Source organism: Triticum aestivum, chromosome 4D, assembly GCF_018294505.1.
Source record: "Triticum aestivum cultivar Chinese Spring chromosome 4D, IWGSC CS RefSeq v2.1, whole genome shotgun sequence".
NCBI lineage: Eukaryota > Viridiplantae > Streptophyta > Magnoliopsida > Poales > Poaceae > Triticum > Triticum aestivum.
In genome coordinates, this window is record NC_057805.1 from 16655049 (window position 1) to 16677756 (window position 22708).

At 45.7% G+C, this 22708-nt stretch overlaps 2 protein-coding genes across 3 annotated transcripts; one reads left to right on the plus strand and one right to left on the minus strand.

The window, feature by feature from the left end:
• Positions 1-2076: 2076 nt before the first annotated feature.
• On the minus strand, positions 2077-6725 carry LOC543446 (probable ethylene response sensor 1). Of its 2 annotated transcripts, XM_044517373.1 has the most exons (7): positions 6461-6725; positions 6094-6358; positions 4891-5836; positions 4189-4557; positions 3839-4105; positions 2836-2963; positions 2077-2633 (listed from the first exon to the last, which is right to left on the minus strand). In XM_044517373.1, exons 3-7 carry the CDS (start codon positions 5794-5796, stop codon positions 2396-2398), a joined length of 1908 nt encoding a protein of 635 aa, XP_044373308.1. In that variant the 5' UTR covers positions 5797-5836; positions 6094-6358; positions 6461-6725; the 3' UTR covers positions 2077-2395. The 2 variants fall into 2 exon arrangements, with proteins under 2 accessions (XP_044373308.1, XP_044373307.1); XM_044517372.1 differs by lacking the exon at positions 6094-6358 and having other exon boundaries at positions 6461-6719.
• A 9045-nt stretch (positions 6726-15770) lies between these two features.
• Positions 15771-22267, plus strand: LOC123095807 (phosphatidylinositol 4-phosphate 5-kinase 1). The gene is made up of 10 exons (XM_044517374.1): positions 15771-15972; positions 16617-16707; positions 16997-18043; positions 18781-18948; positions 19590-19755; positions 19967-20077; positions 20162-20349; positions 21130-21284; positions 21471-21636; positions 21835-22267. Exons 2-10 carry the CDS (start codon positions 16670-16672, stop codon positions 22091-22093), a joined length of 2298 nt encoding a protein of 765 aa, XP_044373309.1. The 5' UTR covers positions 15771-15972; positions 16617-16669; the 3' UTR covers positions 22094-22267.
• Positions 22268-22708: the final 441 nt, after the last annotated feature.

The window sequence follows — 22708 nt, forward strand, 5'->3', positions numbered from 1 at the left end:
AACATTGTGGTTGATATGTTGGCAATTCTGATAGGCAGGGCAAAGGAGGCCGGTCAGGTGGGTGGCTTGGTGCCTCATCTAGTTGATGGAGGTGTGTCCATCCTGCAGTACGCTGATGATACGATCATCTTTATGGAGCACGACTTGGCAAAAGCGAGAAATATGAAGCTGGTGTTATGCCTATTTGAACAATTGACCGGATTGAAGATTAACTTTCATAAAAGCGAGTTGTTCTGTTTTGGTAGAGCCAAGGAGGAACAAGAGGCTTATAGGCAATTGTTTGGATGTGAATTGGGGACATTACCTTTCTCGTACTTAGGTATACCCATTCACCATCGTAAGCTGACAAACAGAGAATGGAAGTGTATTGAGGATCGGTTTGAGAAGAAACTGAGTTGCTGGAAGGGCAAACTCATGTCATATGGAGGCCGATTGATTCTGATTAATTCGGTGCTCACGAGTATGCCAATGTTTCTCTTATCTTTTTTCGAAGTCCCAGTTGGTGTTAGGAAAAGGCTGGACTTCTATCGATCCCGATTCTTCTGGCAAAGTGATGAACTAAAGAGAAAATACAGACTTGCCAAATGGGATATCATCTGTCGACCAAAGGACCAGGGGGCCTTGGTATTGAGAATCTTGAAGTCAAAAACAGATGTCTTCTCAGTAAGTGGCTGTATAAATTATCAGTTGAGACTGAGGCCACGTGGGCGCAAATTCTACGTAGTAAGTATCTGCAGTCCAAGACTTTGTCCCAGGTGACAGTGAGACCGACTGACTCGCCTTTTTGGAAGGGACTTATGAGAGTCAAAGCAGCCTTCTTTAATAGGACAAAGTTTATAGTCGGCAATGGCACCACCACTCGCTTCTGGGAGGATACTTGGCTTGGTGAAACGCCGCTGTCGCTTCAGTATCCGTCCCTGTATAGTATTGTTCAATGACGTGATGCTTTTGTTGCAACGATTTTGCAGTCCATTCCCCTTAATATTCAGTTTAGGAGGCCGCTTGTTGGCAACCGGTGGGAAGCGTGGCTCCATTTAGTGAGTAGACTGATGGAGGTTCAACTATCTCATCAATCCGATCAGTTGTGCTGGAAACTTACTAGGTCTGGAGAGTTCACAATTAAATCGATGTATATCGATGTCATTAACTCTAGTGCCATTCCTAGTTCCAAATATGTTTGGAAAGTCAAAGTTCCTTTAAAAATTAAAGTGTTTATGTAGTTTGTACATAAACAAGTCATTCTAACAAAGGATAACTTGGTAAAGCGTAACTGGACAGGATCTATTAGGTGTAGTTTCTGTGATCGGGATGAAACTATCAAGCACTTATTCTTTGATTGCCCGTTGGCTAAAGTGTTGTGGCACACGGTGCACATTGCCTTTAACATTTCTCCTCTGAATTCTGTTAGTACGTTATTTGGAACGTGCCTTGTTGAGATAGAGTCCGAAACAGCTAGACACATTCGCGTAGGAGTATGTGCTTTGTTGTGGACAATTTGAAACTGCAGAAATGATTTGGCTTTTAACATAACAACAAATATTCATTTTTTGCAGGTTATTTTTCGAGCCACTGCGCTGATCCGTATGTGGTCGTTACTCACTCCGACGGAGGGCAGGGAGCGTTTGGTTACTGGATCTATCCGCTGGGAGATGGTAGCTCGGGATATCTTCAACCGGTTTGGCTGGCGGTCATGTAATAGGATAGGCGATTAGTTTACCTACCTTTGTTATGCTAGCCGGTTGTGGCCTCTTGGCATTTGTGTTTGGTGTTGTGGCTCTCCGTGAGCTTGCCATTATTTTGATTTCAGACTGTAAGACCTTGTTGAACCTCTTTATTTATCTATAAAGGTGGCCGTATGCATCGTTCTGATGCAGAGGCCGGTGAGTCCCCCATTTTCCAAAAAAAAAACATGTTCCCATCTTTCTCAGAAAAGAGCCCCACCTATTTCACCTCCGATCTTTATTCCCGGCATTTTCAAGTACTGTTTCTGGAACAAGATACACCTATATTATTATTTTTCTCTATATATCTTCCTAACAAGATGAGTTTGATCTAGAACATTTTTACAGATCTACAGATTATCACCTCCACTGTATACATACTATAGAATTCATCGAAACTTTTACACATGGTTTCCACGGAGAGTAGCTTCGCTCTGATATAACCGGGCTCACGCGCACCCGAAATATGCAAATTGGCTGACCGCATATGCTACTGAACGCAGCGAGTTGGTGCTGCACCCAGGAACTTAACTGCAATCTGAAGTCCCATTTGCTATACACATTATTTGTACAATATATGCCAGCTACAGCAACACTAGGCACAAAATTAGAGGGGGAACAAAACTAGCTACGACTCCCTACTTGATGCGGCGCCGTCGGTAGTTTACACTAGCTCATACACTTCTCTGGTAACGAGGCTTCAGGGAAGACGGCGGCCACGTCTCCTCGTGAAGCGCCTTCGGACCGGCAGATTCGACATTTGCACTGCCTGGCCAGGCAAGAGGGGCCAGCTGCTGCTGATATGCGTCGGTGTTGTCGGATACGCCGAGCCTGATGATGAATGTAGCCGTGCAGCCTCTTCCAGCTCCTTCACTGTCCAGCCAGATGTGCCCTCCCATCAGAGTAACAAACCTGCATAGGATTTTCAGAATGGCTTCCGAGTTTTAGAAAGAGTGATTCACTAGGTTAAGAACCAAGTGAGCAGAGTTACCGAGCACAGTAACATATACTATATCTTTGTGTGCTGCTTCAAGAGAAGCAGAGTTACCAAGCACAATAACATACACTCTTGAAGGTCTACAAGTAAGGAGATCGAGACGTGATAGTGATCTACCTCCTGCAAATGGCAAGGCCAAGGCCACTACCACTGTATCCTTGGTTACCTCCAGGCTGAGTTTGAGCAAATTTTGTGAATACATGGGGTAGATCCTGAGGACTAATGCCACAGCCTGTATCCTTTAGCTGCAACAGAAAAATAACAGAGGCTTTAATAACCAAGAAAATTGCTAAACAAATATTGCCTCTGTCCCATAATATAGGACGTTTTTTGACACTAGTGTAGTGTCAAAAAACGTCTTACATTATGGGTTGGAGGGAGTAAATGATTACACATCAGTTTTACAGTTAGATATTGTTTTTGACCAACCACTTCTCTCAAAATCCATCATGTTTCTGTGGCATGTTCATGATCTGTAATCATAAATAAAACATTTTCTTTTATTTTAGTTCTATTCCCAGGAACACTGGTAGCAGCTAAACCGGAGTTTTTAGTCATGTCAGCATGCGAGCTTTTCTGATGAAATGTTCTTTTAACTGAATCGGATGGAAGTTTTTGTTGTTATATCTTAACATCGCTCTTGCATAGTTGAGAACGCGATGAGTTGGTTTGGGTTTCTGTCTCATGTACCACCGCTTCATGTTTCCATTTAATGCTGTGTTTTTTTTTGGCTAATTCAATCTCGGTCTCGCTTTGTTCTGTGTTGTTGCACAAAATATGCAATAAAAGATGGCCCCTATGGTATAGCCACATAAGGGAGAACTGGAAAAACATCTGGACCTAGACAGTCATATGGAGAACTTGAAGATGATTTGACGAAACATTCCAGCCGAGATTTCGGATGTGCCTTGAGCCCATAGCTCAATAATGATAAGTAATGATCCGAAGTGGCTAATTTCATACATGCACATGTTGAGCAAAGGTATCTCCAGTGACTGAAGATGCACAGGGCATTTAAGTTGTCTTGTATTTAGATCTTGATTTCTGAATCCTATGGCGAGAATATGAGCTCATAGCCTTGACAAGAAAAATCGTTCACACAAATCTCTATAATAGTTACCTGAACCTTCAAATAGAAATGGTCATCACTTGCAGCTGGATGGAAATCTGGGGTTCTGAACTCTCTTAAAGAATCAGGCTTGAGAACGGAAGCTAGAAGTGTAATGTGGCCCTCCTTGGTGAACTTAACAGCATTACCGGAGATATTTAGGATAGTTTGCATTAGCCTCTTTTCGTCGCCAATAGCACATAATGGTAAATCTGGCGCTAACATAACCGACATAGACAGCCTCTTGATAGCTGCAATTGGTCTGATGAAACCCATCACCTGTAACACCAACGAAAACTTTCAGGCAAGTGAACTATGCATATAGACTTTATTTATAGAAAAGCAGAAGATAATATTGCGACCTCTTTGAAAACAGCATGAAGATTGAATGCTCTGATCTCCAGTTCAAGGCTGCGATCCTCAAGTTTGGAAAGATCCAACACATCATTGATAAGTGTTGCTAGAAGATTGCTGCTTTTCAATACTGTTTCCACCATTAAACGCTGCTCAGGGGTGAGTTCAGTTTCCAAGAGCAAGGATGAAAGAGCTATGATTGCATTCATTGGTGTTCGCATTTCATGATTCATAACAGCTAGGAAATCATTCCGAGCACGGATGGCCATTTCAGCCTCTCGTCGAGCTAAATCCAGAGCAACATTTTGCTCCATTAGTAAATCACGTGCACGCATGGACTCTTCAAGAATAACTGCATGAGAGAGTGCAACTGCTACCTGAAAAAATAGGGAAAAAATCTGCTTCAATATCATTTCATGATAATGTATTAATGTTAGACCACATCTATATCTTGTATCTTTTGGTTTCAAGGAAACATAGATTTTTTAGAATGAGAGATCTGATGTTATTTGCAGAAGCCCTTGAACAATTCATAGTTGTGAACAAATAAAACATTTCCCAGTTGAAGAGTCTCTGTCGGTGGAAACATCACATGCATATGCATTTGCCAACACCTTAAACACCATTCACCCCTACAAATATCTATATTACAAATAACCAAGGGAAAAAAAGCGGCATTGTGTTCGAGAAAAAAAAGAGGCGGCATTAACCTGATCGGCGACGACCTCAACAAGCTCCAACTCATGCACATGCCAGTTCCTTGCACTATCAGATGGAAGCATCAGAACCATAATAGCATAGCTTTTTGCTGAAAGCTCTGGCCAGTCATTTATTTGGAAGTTTGAAAGATTTAGAAGAGGTACTCGCACTGCAGCCACTTCTGGTGGGACATATCGTCCCGCAAGAGGCCGAATCCGTGCCAAAGGGGATGTGTGTGGTATTATAATTGCCCGATTGCTACTGAAAACCTGGTTGACAACAGGAAGATTAATTGGTATAGATGACCCAACAGTGATTTGGTGGCGCAGGGTATGCGAAAGCTGGAGACTTGAACCACTTCTTGACGGCATCCACAGGGCGCATTCTTCCAGACCCAGGGTCCTTCCTAGCTCCACAATGGTAGTCTTCAAAATCGTATGTCTATCGAGCGTGCTTCTGATTTCATGAGTTAGCATCCTAACATGCCTCCCGGTCTCTTCCTGCGTCCTTATCAAGCCCATCTCCCAGTCAAGCTCTTCAGCTTTATTCTTCAGAAACAGCTCCCTCGTTTTGACACTCAGCAAATCAGGGATGATGTGAACAAGCATCAAAGCCGTCGCGCAGGAAACGACGGCCGTCGAAACCTTGGCAACCGTCATCACCATGGCGACGGTCTTTGTGTGTGTGGTGAAAGTCCACAGGTTTATGAGGTGGGTTGCTCCACAGAGGACTATGAAGGCACCAAACTGGATGAGGACCCATCTGTACGGGAAGAAGGACGACTTCTTCACGAAGTAGATGAGCTCCAGCGGGATGGAGAAGTAGGCGAGCGCTATGAAGAAGTCGGAGATGTACTGGTACTTGATTAGGAGCTCATCAGTCGGCCACAGCGGCTCGATGCAGTCGCATCGTTCCATCGCCAAAGCTTCAGCACTGCATCAGTTGTCACAACATTCCCTACAGAAGAACGAATGCAGAAATCAGTCATGCTCAACCCACTCATACACATTGGTGGAACTCCAACAACACAGCAGGAGGTTCATATACCACTTTAAAATAACAGGAACTGTGTAATAACATATAAATAAATAATAAAAAACAGCACTGAATATTCGTCGTGACACATATAGCATAGGAGTAGAACGCTCAAACACACGACAGGAAGCAATCAACCATCTGCAAGTGGTTCTTAGCTCATGACCAATCTTGCCTACCACTGGCATCTCTGAATTTCGAAGCAAGATTTCCTGAATTTCAGCACTCCCGACACATTTCAGCACCGCGTGTCACTTCAAGCCGCTTCCCCTTTCCCCACTCGACATCAACACGCAGCAGCCCAGCGGCCCCGCACTATCGAGCACCCGCCCGAAGCCGGCAAGCGATCGGAGCCAAGAACGCTCGGCGACGGCGACAGGAAGGCGCCGGCCCTGGCAGGGATGCGTCCCCGCGCGCCTGCCCCAAAAATCAACCCCTGCACCTCTTGACCACAGCAAGCCCCCGCGACTCAGCCAAAGAAAAGAAAACCCAGATCTGCGCAGCTTGGCGGAGCGGGGAGGAGAGCAGGGGCGGGCGGTAGGGTACCTCGGTCGACGGCGGCTCGACGCCGGGAGCTGCCGGAAGGTTGTACGGCGGGGAAGGAAGCCGGGTAGGCAGGGCGAGGAGGAAGCGGCGCTGAAAAGGGAAGGGAGGGAGGGAGGGAGCCAGATGCGCGGACAGACGGACGGGCGGGGCAGTGAAGTCGTCACCGTCTACCACCACGGACGGCACCACCCCCACCCCACCCCACACGGGTGCAAAGCAGAGCAGCAGAAAAAGAAAGGAAATGCGAAGTCCAACCGCGGCCGTTGCACGCGCCCGTGCCCGTGCCGTGGTCTTTCTTTTCGCCCCCCGCTTTTGTCCCCACGCTGCCGCGGCTGCCAGGCGTCGGCGGCCGCGGGACGCAGCAGGTCGGCAGCGAGCGAGATGGCTTGCTGGCTGGCTGGCGCGGGTGTTCACGCGGGGCGGGATGACAGCGGCGGACGGTGGCGGTGGTGTTGCCGTGTTCACTATCGTGCACGCGCGGGTGAGGGTGTACGGTTTACTACGGGCGCGGTCGCCGTTGCCGTTGCCGTTGCTGCCGGCGGGGAATGGCCGGATCGGAGCATGGAAGAAACAATGCCTGTGAAACGGATTTCGGATACGATGATATTTCCAACGTGGATTATCTAAGTGCGAGAAAAACAAGTTTGGTTGCAAACGGGATGGGCTGGCCCGCATCGGCACGGTCGAATCGGCAGTTTCCAGCGAGTCAGGCTGAGTTTGTCGCAAAAGGATGCAACTCACACGCGAGGGAGCAACACGAAATCGGGTGAAGATGGCGGGAGATGGAAACCGGGCGCGGAGGGATGGCGCCAAATCTAGCCTCATCCCCCATTTACTTGGTCACCACTGGCTCTAGGACAAGCTCCTCCTCTGTTCTTAGCACCGGCGGCGGCGGCCAGGCCCGGCCAAACGGGGCGCCCGCCCTGGGCCCCCGGAAGGCAGGGGCCCCAGCCCGAGAGGTAGTATTCCTTCGTACGTAAGAAGCCCAAGGAATATATCGGGAAAGCAGAGAGCCGATTCAGCCGTGGGCAAAATCCATCGTCAATCTTTCTCCTCGACCCCTCCACTTCGCAAGATCCTGACTCCCATAACAGCGCCGCCGCTCCCGTGCCTTACCGATTCCAAGGTCGCCGTCGGCCATTAATGGAGATTAAAGGCGAAAATCCGTTCCCAAATCGGCTCTTCTTCCTTTCTCAGTGTTCTTCTTGTTCCCCATCAACTAGATGTTGGAGATGTAGAGACGGTAGGTGTTCTTATTTTCTTCCTTTCCATAATCCCGTTCCTCAATTAAATCGCTCTGCCCTCCTACTCTGAAGAATCCGCATCTACCTGCATAGGTGTTCTTCTGATATTAACTGGATCTGAGTGTGAGAGTCCTTGGGAGTCGGGAGATTAGAAGAACTGCAGAATGGGAGAAATTATTCAGTTTTTGGTGTCGTCTTTTGGTTCGTGCTGACAACTGCAACCTACGGATCTGGCAACCGACATCCACATCAATACATATTTAGGTGTGTTTGTTCCCTGTATTAATCATTTTGTGCAAACTGTTCTTGTTTACTGTCATGTCGTCTAGAAAGTGTTTATCTAGTAAAAAGACCACTGAGTGTCGATGAACAGCAATGATGCACTCGTAATATTTTTGATCCGCCAAACTACGACAATCTGAATGATAAGGCTAGGGATTTTTTAGTTGAGATAGTAATTCTAGACATAATGATATTGTGTTCCCTCCAGATAGTAATTCTAGACATTTTTCACAAACTTATAGTTCCAGAAAGTTGAGTAAGCTTTTCAAATCCACAACAACAAATTTGGAAGAATTGAGTTATTATTTGGGTAAATTTCTTGGGAGTGAAGAACATGGCTGATTGGGAAAGATTCAGAAACAAATATACGTACATGTGCTAACTTCTTATCTGCTGGTAGCACAATTTTTCTAAGTAGCAACTAGTTTGGACATGGTTATATGTTTTGCAGAACAAAATGAAGTCTCCGTTGTTCGAATTAAGGAAAGCGAGTTAAACTGGAATTACATTGTTTCATTACTATCGTGGTGTAGTTCATCTTATCAATAGATAAATTGTACTCTCAATTTTGAAGTCCAAAGATCATCGTCTGTGCAATGCACTAGATATTTACTTTGCTTTTCAAATAGAAATATTTTGAGCTTTTGAGTCAACAAGGCCCCCTTGTTGATGTCTTGCCCCAGGGCCTCCTAAATCTGTGGTCCGGCCATGGGGGCGGCGACTCAGATCTGCGCAAGCGGCGGCGGCAGCAGCAGCCACATCATCAACACTAGCATGAGTTGCTTCTCCTCTTCCACGTGGCCACCATCTAGTCGTCCTCGACTCAGCCATGCCCCTCCCCCCTCCCCCTTCATTGTCGTCGTCGCCAAAGCTGGTAAGCAACATGGCCCCCTCCCCCATATGTTAGGTCGGTTGTTAGGCCGTTAGGCAAGGTGTAGGATCGATTTTTCCATTGCTCAAACGCACCCTCGATGTCGACTAAGTTATGGACGCACGGATGAGGCTGGTAGTTTAGATTGCAGCACTGCTATGATTCAGGCATGGCTCATGTTGATCCACAAGAGAGCTGTTTGTCGGGGTGATAAGTCTGTCATCCGTTATGGTCCAATGTTAATCCGGGACCAAGAGAGGATGGTGATGAACTACATCTACAACTGCAATGACACCGAGGCTTTGTGCATACTTCGAATGAATAGAGCATCTTTTGTCAGGCTTGTGCAGACCTAGGAGCAGAGAGCTGCTACAAGATAGCATCCACACCAGTGTGGAAGAGCAAGTAGCCATGTTCCTCCATGTTGTTGGTCATAACCAGAGGTTCAGGGTTATGGACAACACTTTCGGGAGATCAATGGAGACCATCTCCAGGTACTTCAGGCAAGTGTTGTATATTGTTGGGGAACTCCAAGTCACCAATAGGCCAGACTCCTAGCAAGGTTCGCACTATCCCAAGATGGTATCCATACTTCAAGGTGACCACTGACCGTATGTAGTTTGTGCCTTGACATGCTTGTATTGTTCGTCTATAGCCATAACACAATCTTGTAATGCCAGTTCAGGATTGCATTGGGGCAATACATGGTACTCATCGCACTGCCAGAGTGCCAAAGTCACAATCTGTAGCATACAGGGGTAGAAAGCACTACACAAGCCATTACATGCTTCCTGCTGTGGACTTTGATCTGAAATTCACATATGTGCTGGTTGGCTGGGAAGGATCAGCACATGATGCTAACATTCTCAGTGACAGCATGAGTCGTCCTGATGGCATCAACATCCCCAATGACAAGTTCTACCTAGGATATGTTGGCTATGCATGTCGGCCAGGTGTTCTTCCACCCTTCAGGAAAACCAGATATCATCTGAACGAGTTCGCTGGTAGGAACTATCCTAGGACTCCACAGGAGTTGCTTAATCTCAGACACTCCAGCCTTAGAGTTACTATTGAGAGGGCATTTGAAGCTCTGAAGAAGAAGTTTAAGATCCTGGATCATAAGTCGTTCCACACTTTTACCACCAGGTTAAGTTTGTTCCTACTTGTTGCATTATGCATAACTGGATTCTGCAATGGGGTTGTGATGAACTGGTGCCTGAGGAGAAAGATGTGACGCCTCACGATGTTGTCAGCTCCTGCCATGGTGTGGAGGCATTTGACAACGAAGTTTGGAGGAACAAAAGGATGGAGTGGGCACAGGGAATGTGAAATAACAAAAGAAGTCCTTGTTTCTTTTTAAGTCCACAACACTCAAAATAATTATAAAAAATAACACAATTCAATAAAAAATAACATGCAAATATTTCTAGTACAACAATAGTTCAAATGTAAATATCACATCCGAAATAACCGGGTGTTCAACGAGTTTTTCAAAATCATCGATACTCATGACAGAACTGACATATGTCGTCCCATGCACTATGCCCCTTGAGCTTCATCCAAATGACCTCCCTCAGTCCTGTGGTGCAGCATGACAGCCCGTTCGGGCTATACACGTGATGATTTATCAAGTTAAAACATTGAGTGAATCAATGAATTGACTAACATGTAGAGCAACAAAAGGCAAAATTTACTATCTCCTTTGTTGACGAGCCTGATGGCCACATTGTCTCCACTCGTGCAATCAAACCGCACTTCATGAGGGTGCTGGAGATGATGTACCATCAATGTGCTAGCGACTTCGCATTGCAGTTATGGGTCACGTGCAAGTCGTAGGACATGAAGCTTTTCTGCTCATGAAAGGAAGCATGCATGTTTTCCTAGATGATCAAACTCCCTTGCCTCATGCCTACAAAGTTCGTAGATACGACCTTCCATGCATCGCACGCCAACTCATCCTCCATCACCGAGTACCCCGCCATCGTTTTACTCTAAAAAAACAATAAGGTCAAAAAAATCTCAATGGCATTTGACCAAATTAACACCGGCCGAGCGTGGTGACCGCCGCGGATGACAGGGGCAGGTAGCGAAGGGTAACTAGCTGCGGCCAGATCCTGGGTGGACGGCGGCGTCCAAGGTGAGCAGGAGCGTGGGTGGAGTTGCGGACGTCCGAGGATGCCTGAGTGGCAGCCAGAGAGGTACATCGGTCGGCGGCAGCGGGCGAGGAGGGTGCAAATCCGAAGTAAGGAGGGCATGGACCGAGTGGGCGGTTTGAGTGGTCGGGGGGTGGAGTCCTACGTGACGGCGAATCAGACTCCCGCAAAGCCTTCTCTCTAGTTTGCTTTTGATTTGTGAGAATTCGGACAAACGAACGCGTCAGCGGACCAATAAAATACCTCGTTGAATCTCTACTCCTAATGGAGCAGTTGGTAGTCTCGCTTCTAGGTTTTTTTGTCCCACTTCCCATGGTTTTTTTGGTACCTCCTCCCAGCGCTGGTTTTTTTTCGTAGTTTTTTTTTGTAGCCTCCCCCACTTCATCGGTTTATTTTCGCGTCACCCTCTCACACAACGAAAGAAAATCTGAACAGATCAGAACTTTCCATACCGGCGCAAGTTATTTAGTAATGTAGAATCAATCACGAACAATCTCTAAAGATCACATCTAAATTAATTAACCTTACCTTAAATCACATTAATTAGAAAACAAATAATTGATTTTCAGAAAAATCGCTCAATCACATTAACCTTACCTTAACTCACGGATGGCAATCAATCTCCAAACAAAGGAAACAATACATCGAGGGACCAGTAAATAAACTCCCTTTCTTATGACATGTATATGATCTTCCCTTCCCTCTCCGTTGTCGAGCGTTCTTGATTCTCGAGGCCGATGCTTGGGTTGCGTCACTGGGTCGCGACGGTGCCGGAGGACGAGGACGGCGAGGCCGGGTGTCGCGGCACCGCGTTGGCCGCGGCCGGTGAAGGGGGCGAAGAAGGGCGGCTTCCCTGGCCCTGGCCGTGGTCGTGGCTCTGGGAGTTGGTGCGATGGAAGCGGCACTTGAAGGACCCGGCGTGGGTGGCCGGCGCGCAGACGCACTTGGAAGCGGGCCCGTGGCCCGCGCCGGACGGCGCCGACGACGACCCAGGCCACCTCCTCCGCGTATTCTTGGAGCTGTGGCTGGCCGATTTACATGAAATTAATTCCCTCAGTTGTGGTGGCAAATATAATACACATAATTCATATTGTTATGCACTAGCGTGTGTGTGAAATAGATGGATTATGGTCCCGTACCCAATAAGATGGATATGTGTGTGTGTTAGAGAGAGGGGGGGAGGGGGAGAGAGAGTGAGGAAGAGGGAGGGAGAGAGTGTGTGTGAGGATTTGATGGTAAAAAAAAAAGGTCGCCGTGTCACTTGATATGTATGAGAATATTAATATTAAACTCTTAAAATTAATGTGGCCCTGTTGCAATACACGGGCGTTTTTCTAGTGACAAATAACGTCCGAACGATTACGTATGTTTTGAGGGTCGACGGAGACGCCGTGACACATAGAATACGGTTGGGCGTCCGCCCGACTGATATTTTCTTTCTTTATAGCCCCTGTCACGGGAGTGAGGGGGAGAGGAGGGTTTGCACATGCAACGCGGCAGATAGCTCCGGGAGAGCAGGTGATTAGCGTTCACTTTTGAGGGCAGTAGGCTAGGCACATCAAGTTTGACCTGGAAAGTTAGGACCTTGACCTTGACGCGTAATAAGTACGGCAGTACTAATAGTAGCGATCACTAGCCAAGCTAACGCAGGCAGACACATGACACTGATGACAGCTACCGGCTACTGTTTATCTTTGCCTCCTTTCCCCCCGTGATAATCATGGTGTTTTCTCTGTTCCAAGGCACGCGAACGCGATAGTCGGCCACCTCAGACGCCCAAATCCTTTTTGTAATGGCAAGCGCTCCACTATTTATTTATTTATCTACGTCGGCGTCAAAGGCTTAACTGATGCGAGAAGGTGGTAGAAGCCACTTGGAAGTAAAATTTTCTTTTGCGGGAACAGGACACTTGTAAGTTAGGAGTACTTGATTGTGAGTCCGCTAAAAGGGTTACCTAATCATGATAACTTCAATACTAATGACTGATGACAGTTAGTTCTTGTCTACTCAACCTTGTAGCACCAAGCACTTCACATATAACCACACCATAGTTGCTATCCCCCACTCACCTAATAAAATACAGGAAATTTTGGTCCATGCCAGAAGTGAACTCGGATATTCGATGACCGCCACCGAAGCTTCACGAAGTTGGTAGGTGCCACTGTTGCTAGTGAAAATATTCAGTTTTGCTAAAGCACATCTAGATGTGACATAAGTGTTGCACATCTAAGTCATATATCATTGATCTTAAGCGAAGATTCGTGTGGGTATTTTCTTTTTCCTTTTTCTTTCTTTTTTCTATGCTTGCTTGTGTCACTTAGATGTGCAATAACTAAGGTACATCTACATGTGCCCTAGACAAACCCGAAAATATTAGCTACATGCCCCAGTGCACCGTCTCTGTTAGGTCATGACTTGTTTTCGTTTGGTTTGACCAATTTTCTTCTCTACGGAGCCCACCACTTGTCATGACGACTGCAACGAGGGGGAGACTTGTTTGACGGTAGCTTCCACTGTGGGGCCCACCAATGACAGGACGGGACGAACAACCATAATTTCTGCTTCCCTTGCTCGGCCGCCACACCGGCGCATGCAGGCTCATGCATTGAATTTCGGTGACCATCACATCTCCCACGATGCATCGTTGGACAAACCACCTGCCTATAACTATTGCACCCACCCTTGCATTAGCCACAACACTCACCTTCAGCGTGTCCTCTCCTCACGCGCCCTCAAAGCTCGTCCACCTCTTGCTCTAGCCCTTACAACAACCGTCCTGGCGCTGCCCGTCCCTGCCCCTCGCATCAGCGTGGTTGCGATCTTCCACCTCACCTATGAGGAGGGGCTGAAAGCCTGACTTTTAAGGAAGTACTGATCATACCGTGTTTGACCCCTAGCCATGGGCACATAGGGGCGATGGTAGCTAGCCTCCGCACCGTCCATCACACCGAAGAGGACATGGCGCTGGCCCTTGCGGCCCTGCCACCAAGGAGCTCCAAAAGCGACGAAACCATTATGGCGGTGGAGAGGTGCCTAGGGAGGAGCTCATGAACGACGATGATGACGCCATCAGAACAAAGGATGAGGCGGAGCGCACCCGCGTCAACGGGTTATCATAGGACTAAGGCATTCTCAGGAAATCTGGATTCATCACTAGTATGTGTGTCACTTAATTATGCGGTGTATAATTCTAGGTTCAGATCACACATCCACTTTATATGTTTCTGTTTCTGGGTCAAGCCGAGTACAATTATGTGCATATTGCCACAACTCTGTATCACATATGCCACCACCATTCCTTTCCTGTCGGGTTGGGGCAACAAGGATTAAGGGTCCCCCGTGGACACAAGTAAGGCAGTGTCCGTTGTTCCCGTATCTAAGTTATGTAAGGAGGAAGATAGCTTCTATTACCACAATACCTTCGCTTCCCTACATCGCTAAGACAATAATATCCTTCATGTCCACATATAGGTAGATGCTATGTGGCCGACTTCATATAGCATCACGAAGATAGTGAACACGTACATATGAGGAGCATCATATATCTTAATGGAGTTCAACTCATGCACATATTAGGGTTTCTTCATATCCCCGATGCCTAGGGGGTTTACTCAGACATGGAGAGAACAAGCATCACAAAGGTGTTCATGAAAAAATCCGATGAATGATTAATTTAACACACATATGAATCCACACTAGGGTATTACAAAGGGATCAATGAAGATGTTGATGATAAGGATGTGGATGACGATGGATTCATGGTTTTGGAATGTGGTTCTGGTCTCTCTGTTCGTCCTCTCTAAGATCCGATCACATGGGGTTGAAATAGTTGACCAGGGGGAGAAGATGTCGTGTGGTACGACCAGTGGTACGAGCGCATATAGTCGTACCACACGTCGTCTTCTTCTTTAAAACGTTTGCCGCTACTGGTTTTCTTCCTGGTTGGTCGTAACCTCATATGGTAGGCTATTTTGACGTCAATTAGCACAATTTTCACCCATAAACCGACATTTTCTAATTAATGCTCAAAATATTCTTCTCTTTTGGGAACCCGGCTAAATTAGACAAAACGGTCCAACCCTTTTACCTGTAGGATTGTTTATTGTTTTTCATATAGCTTATTACCACTCATGGCAAGTGGTCCACCTGCAGGATAATAAGGTACTATTATCAAACGAACGCTCACTTGTACCATGTCGTTTGCTCAAAAGAAGGGGGAAAAAAACGGCCAACGAACCAGTAGTAAATATCCCGGCACAAGCAGGAAAAATCCGAGTTCCAAACATAGCGCGGTCGGGGTCGGTCGAGGATGTCGACGCGACGGGATGAGGTCCAGATTCCCCCGTCCCCATCGGCCGCCCGCCCGCGCGTACCGTAAGCTCGCCCGCCCACGCCGCCGTCCACAGCGTCATCAATCAGGAAAACCCGGCCATGCCGCGGCGCCCGAGCAGCGCGCCCGCCGCGGGGACACGCGCCGCTCCCCGCGGTCCCCTGGCGCGCCCGGCAGGCCGCCGTCCGGCCGAGCCCTAGTCCGCAGCGAGAAAAAATACGTTGTCGCCGCCGAAAGGCCCCGCAGGATAACCAATTATTAAGGCCGAACACGATGCCCGCCTCCGGTCTCCAGTCCTTATTCGCTGCGGGCATGGAGAAAAAAATCTGGGGGAGGTGGGGCGGCTGGGATTGGTCGGCGCCAGCTTCCCCGCGCACCCCGCAACGGTGGGTGCGATCCCGGGCCCACCCCTGTCCCCTCGCCTCATCCCTCTGCCCCTGCCCTCCCCTCCGGTACCGGTGCCTCTCCTCCCTTTCCCCCTGCCCCTCGCTCCCTCCCTGCTCGCCGCGATCGTGATCTCCCTGGGCTGGGCTAGACGCGGATCGGAATCGGATGGGCGCGCGGTCTCCCCGGCCGGCGGCGTGCTGCGGGTGGGCTTCATGAGCTCCTCCTCCTCCTTCCGGCGAGCCGAGGTACGGCTTCGTGCCTGTTATTGTTGGTTCGCTCCGTGACTCGCTTGCGATTGGGGGAGCTTCGGGCCCGCGGCTCGGCGGGAAGCGATGCTGCGAGGGCGTGCGTGCGTGCGTGCGTGCCCAATTTCTTCTAGCTTGAATTCAGCTGCTTCCGACTTCCGAGTCCTCCTGCTTTAATTTGGCCCGTCTTTGAACTGGGTGCTGCGACTTCCACGACGATACTCTAGTAGCACTCACTTTGCGGCGGCTTTTCTCAGTTTCGCTGCGGATTTGACTGGCTGCCTGGCTGCTGCAATCGGGGCTCACTTTTGTGATCTGAGCCTCCTTTCTCCTCCACAAATAACTCCAACTCTTTCATAGCCTTTCTTGCTTACAGGCAGCACAAAGCGTTGTCAAACATGTTTGACGCTGTGCTTTACTATTTGTTTTACCGATGATAGATGCCCAAGTGATGTGACGTATCTGCCGCACGCCTATTAGAATGTTTGCGCCGGGGCACCAGTAGTGTACAATTCTTCTTCTGTGTTTTACTACTGTATTTGTTTGACTAGTAGTACTAGTATACGACAGTGGATTTTTCGCTCTGCTTCTCCCAACAAAGACAAAGTGGCCATTGCATGACAGCTTCCTCTGCTCTGTTTCAGGCCATCTAGAGCGATATTTTTGTGGCTTCTCAGCTATTCCTGTGGACCTTGACATGGCCGGCGCAGAGGCAAGCACCGGGAGCGCCCAGAGGTGTGCGAATTCACATTTCTAATATTAGTCTGCCTTACTCTTTTTTGGGTACAAACAGCAAGTGCTTCTTCAGTGCTTTCCCTGGATACTGAAAACCACATTACAATGAGAGCCTGATTTGCAGCTGCAAGACACACCATTAATTGAATTAATGTTACTAGATTTGTGCGGTCCATTTTTGGGATGCTTGGTATAGAAATTTGAATACATGTAATGGATGTGTGCTCTTTTAGCCTGATTCTTTTCTTCTGATTTTTATTTTTGCGGCTATTCTTTTCTTTGTGATTAGGGGGGATACCCTTCCAAATGGAGACGTCTATGTGGGCAACTTCGATGGGCTAGTGCCTCATGGAATGGGGAAGTATATGTGGACGGATGGATCCCTTTATGACGGCGAATGGGATAAAAGCAAAATGACCGGGAGAGGAATCATCCAGTGGCCTTCAGGCGCATCCTATGAAGGCGACTTCCGTGGAGGTTTCATCGATGGAACAGGCACTTTCAAGGGGGTCGACGGCTCGGTTTACAAAGGTTCTTGGAGGATGAACAAAAAGCAGGGAATGGGGACAATGGTTTACTCCAACTCTGACAGTTATGAAGGCTTGTGGAACGAGGGTTTGCCGGATGGGTATGGTAAATATACATGGGCTGCTGGCAACATCTACATTGGAAACTGGAAGTCAGGTAGCATGAACGGCCGAGGCGTAATGCAGTGGATAAATGGTGATACTCTTGACTGTAATTGGCTCAGTGGGCTGGCTCATGGGAAAGGTTACTGCAAATACGCATCAGGCGCATGTTACATTGGTACGTGGGATAGGGGAGTCAAGGATGGCCATGGCATATTTTATCAACCAGGAAGTAAAATACCTTGTAACCTTGAAGTTTCTGAGTGTGCAACAAATAATGATGGTACAAGTGCTTCAAGTTCTAGTAATGAAAAGGTCAAAGTTGGACTGTTGTTTATATTGCAAAATCTGTGCAACAAATGGGGACTACGTAGGTTTTTTCATCGTCCCAGGCGCATTTCAAATGGCACAACACCAATTTTTGTTGATGATTCTGGAAATCACTTACCACAAGATCTACCCAATAAATCCTTGTCAAGTAACGAGGGTTTACAGAACACTGATGTTCATAAGGATTTCGTCTATGAACGGGAATATATACAAGGAGTGCTTATCTCCGAACAGCCAAAGGGTAAACATTCAGGAATGTTGGACAGCGGTGAAACACAGGAAAATACCTGGCAAAAACAAGAAAGAGGGCCAATGGAGACTATTTACAAGGGCCACAGGAGCTATTTTCTAATGCTTAATTTGCAACTCGGCATCAGGTGAGCGCTGAATAGCATCAATGTATCACTGCAATTTTCTGTGTCATCTGAATTTAGCCGCATGAATCTACCTTATGTTGGTTCTTTTGCATAGTGTGTATGTATGTTTAAGGCTGGTGCACCCTGTTTAAATGAAGTAAGCTACGTAAGTAGGAATGAGTACTTGCAGATTCAGGCAACAGAGTAACAAACACAATTCAAGCGCAGTATTACTGCCTGAAAGATCAGCATTCAGTAGTCAGTTCAGTGGTGAAGGATTAACAAGTAGTCATAGTTTATATTATTTGAGTACAACAAAAGTAGGTCAATACTGGCTCCAGATAATGAATATGGTCCATGTTGTATAAAGGAATATTTCATCTTTGAGGAAGATGTACTACACTAATGTAACATATATTATTCCGTACATGAGTATTTTCCATAAAACAATCGTTCACAGATGCTTATCATTGTCACATTTTCTTGGCATGTTTTCCAACACCACACCTATTAAGTACTCCCTCTGTAAACTAATATAAGAGCGTTTAGATCACTACCACTAAAGTAGTGATCTAAACGCTCTTATATTAGTTTACGGAGGGAGTATATGCCTATACCCATCAAACCATCTCTTTAATTTCACTGCTTTGTTGTTTGTTCAAGTTATTTTAGCTATCAGATGTTCCATTAGTCAAATCATCATTTTGTTTAGTGCTATTCCATTAGCTACTGATGGACCAGACAACAATAATTTTCAGGTATACCGTGGGTAAAATCACCCCTGTACCTTTGCGTGAAGTTCGTTCAAATGATTTTGGACCTAGGGCCCGGATAATAATGTACTTCCCTTGTGAAGGCTCGCAGTATACCCCTCCACACTGCTCTGTCAATTTCTTTTGGAAAGACTATTGTCCTATGGTCTTCCGGTACGTCTCTTCCAATTTGCAAAGTGTAGAATAATTTATAATTACTACTGTACTCATATTATTTCCTCTGATAGGATTTTAGAACTGTGGCTCACTCATCCATAGTTGAGTATTAGGGTGTGCTTCTCCATGATTCACCATTCCCCAACTGACGTAGAAAATGGTGAAGGAGTTAATTTGAACATATAATTCATCATCTGAACGAAGAAGCAGCAGAATGGTTAGACACCCTGTTGCTATAAGCACAACAAATAGTACTAAATCTAACATAAATAAGTCGCCGACCGTTCCAGAAACAAGCGAGAAACTCATGGTCACAGCTTCATGAAGTTTTCTCAAAAAAATGTTCATGAAGTACTGTGGCTGGTCTGAAGGAGTCACAGCATAAGAGCGCCGCTCATGCTGAAGTGTGTGCCACGAATAATAGTTCGCACATATCTAACTGTTTCATAATTTTACTTTCTATTTTTTATTTAGAGTATAAACTGTAGTAGTGCATGTATAATATTTGTTCAAACAATGCTGGATGACACAGACTGCAGAGAAAGTTGCATCAACCCTGAATCTTGATAGGGTCTTCTGTTTTCTTTGATTTTCTCCAAAGCTAATCATTTTCTAAGTAACACATCTATGTTTGCTAGGAATCTTCGGGAAATGTTTCGTATTGATTCCGCAGATTACATGATGTCCATATGTGGGGGTGATAGTCTAAAGGAGCTTTCTTCACCTGGGAAAAGTGGCAGTATTTTCTATCTTTCTCAGGATGAACGATTTGTTATAAAAACATTGAGAAAAAGTGAACTGAAGGTATGGTCCTCAAGATTGTTTATGTGTATGTTTTCCCTGTTTACATTTGCAACCAGGAATTCTGTTTCTTGCACAAAAGACAATGCTATTAGAGTAATTAAAATATGAGTAAACTGTAAAAGTGAGCTTTACCCCCCAAAGAAAACGGGCTCCCTTGTTGAGTGATAAGATATGCCTACTGCAGATTGGTTTGATGTAATACGTCCTGCAGATACTGTTGAAGATGCTTCCAAAATATTACAATCATGTCAAAGCTTATGATAATACTCTCATTACGAAATTTTTTGGCGTGCACAGGATTACGCTAAAAGCTGGAAAAAAGGTACATGGTCATATTTTTGTGCACTATTGTAGTTTAGCTCATATGCATTTGCCATAGTTATTGCCATCTATGGTGCTATTGCAGGTCCGTTTTGTTGTGATGGGCAATATGTTCTGCACTGAGCTGCGAATTCATCGTAAGTACGACTTAAAGGGATCTACACAGGGCCGGTCAACAAAGAAGCAAAAAATTAATGAGAACACAACATTAAAGGATCTTGACCTAGCACATGCATTTCATGTTGATAAATCATGGAGGGAAGCGCTTTTCAGGTAGGCTGTTCCTTTGTTGATCTGTATATTTTCCATCTTTCTGTAGTTTATTTTCTTGTATTATCTGTGGTGGTAGCTTTAAGAGTTCACAACCATTATATTTTACGACTTTACTTGCTAGAAGTTTGTTTCATTGGGTCCCTGTACAAACCAAAGGAAGCAAATGATGTGTACTAAATTGCTACTTCAGCCTGAATCTCTGCCTATCTATCGATTGTTTCCTGCTATTTTATGAAAAATGATTTTTCTCAATATAAAGCACATGCACTTGGTTTAATCCTTATTTTTGTGTTGTTTGAATGGATGAGGGATATTAAAAGAGAAAACATTGTGTGCAAGTACTAGCAAGGAACCCGTGCGTTGCCGCGGATTAAAAGAATCATACATGTTTCCAAGTGTAAAATTCATGGTAGATTGGGTGTTTCTGCAAAACAGATTTAAATGGATGGCGAGCAATCCCATCCCAGTTTCAGCCGTTTGTAACTAGTGTGACGGTTCAAGGTAAAAGGACCATGACCACCAACTTGTTTTCCTGTAGAGTTAAAGATATGATGAAATGGCATCTCTGTAGTTGAGCTTGACATATTACTGCACCATTTCTGCTGTGGTGTTTTTTCCGGAACCAGTTTCGAACATAGGAATCCATGGAATCATTCATTATGAAACCTTGAGATCTCCTTTTAGAACATGAAGCGTTGAACATTAATAAACATATGATTCAACAATTGACAATTTGATGATAAGCGCGAACTGCTAACCATTTCGTCAACCAATTTTCAGGCAGATAGCTCTTGATAGCATGTTCCTGGAATCCCAATCGATTATTGACTATAGCATGCTACTGGGAATCCACTTCAGAGCTCCCAATCACTTGAAGGCTGCCACGTCACATCAGAATACACTTGAAAGCAGTGGAATTACATCTGCAATGGATTGTATGTACCCAGTATCCTACCTCAAGTACAGATGAGTAGTACCTCTTAAATGTGAAGTTGGAAAAAATACCTCAGATTGCACACTTGTACACTCTGTTTTGCTTCTTAATTAGTTTCATCGAATTTGTATCAATTGCCTACCTTCAGGTTTTGACTTCCATCTATTGTCTTTTTCACCTTAATCAGGTAGCGTGCCACTGCATTGTGAGGATGCAAATTCCTCAAAGGGATTTCTACTAGTTGCTCACGAGCCAGGTACGACAGCAGGCGGTTCCCACATCAGAGGAAGCATGGTTAGAGCCTCAGAAGGTGGTTACGAAGAAGTCGATCTTGTTCTGCCGGGCACCGGCAGGTAGATTTTCTTAACTTCGCCAAAAATATTCTACAATTCTGCCCAATACTGGGATATATGTTGCTGAAGTGTATGAATTCAAGTGTGTTGAGCAAAAAGTTACACTTTCGTTTTATTGTTTTGCTGAAAGTTAAAAGTCCTACATGATTATTATATTAACCTCATAATAACCAAGATTCATGTGCCGTCTATATTCAGGTTCAGAGTGCAGCTAGGGGTGAACATGCCGGCCCGAGCTCGGAAATTGCTGGAAAGCACGGACGCGGTCGAGGAGTACGACGTCGTGCTCTACCTTGGCATCATAGACATACTGCAGGAGTACAACACGTCCAAGAGGGTAGAGCATGCGGTCAAATCACTCAAGTTCGACCCCCTTTCGATATCATCTGTTGATCCGAACTTGTATTCGAAACGATTCGTTAGTTTCTTGGAGAGGGTTTTCCCTGAGCAAGACTAAAATAGAGAGGCCAAGAACAGTACATAGCAGTAATGGGTAATTTTGTTTTTTTTTGTTGTTGTTGTTTTTGTTGTAAAGAATGAACATATTCTTCACTGGAAATACTCCATAGGCAAACATATAATTCTTGTGCAGCTCCAAAAAACATATTATACTAGTGATTATTTCCCCTTCTGTAGACCCGAAAACAGCATGCAAAAATGCCGGAAAAGGCTGCGTACAAAAGACCCAAAGAGGGAGCTATCTGCACCGGGCTGCCCTTCAAGTCATGTACCAGAAAGTGGCTATGAAATGTGGCACCGTGCAGCCGTTCCCGTGAGCTGCGTTCGTCTCTCCGGCAATCTCCTTTGCTTCTTTGCACTAACTGTGAACGTCGAGGAGGGCATGGTCAGAAAAGGCCGAATGGTTTCTTAGCTTTATTTGTTTCTTTATTTTTGTTATCGTCGTGCATCTTTGAACTAACTAAGTACTACTAGAGAATAATTTTATGGATTTTCAGATCAAACTAAGTTAAGTACTCCCTGATTCAGTATAACTTTGTACTTAATCGGCGACAATTAATATTGTAGATTAGATCAGACGGGGTACTAGAGAATAATTTTATTGACTTTCAGA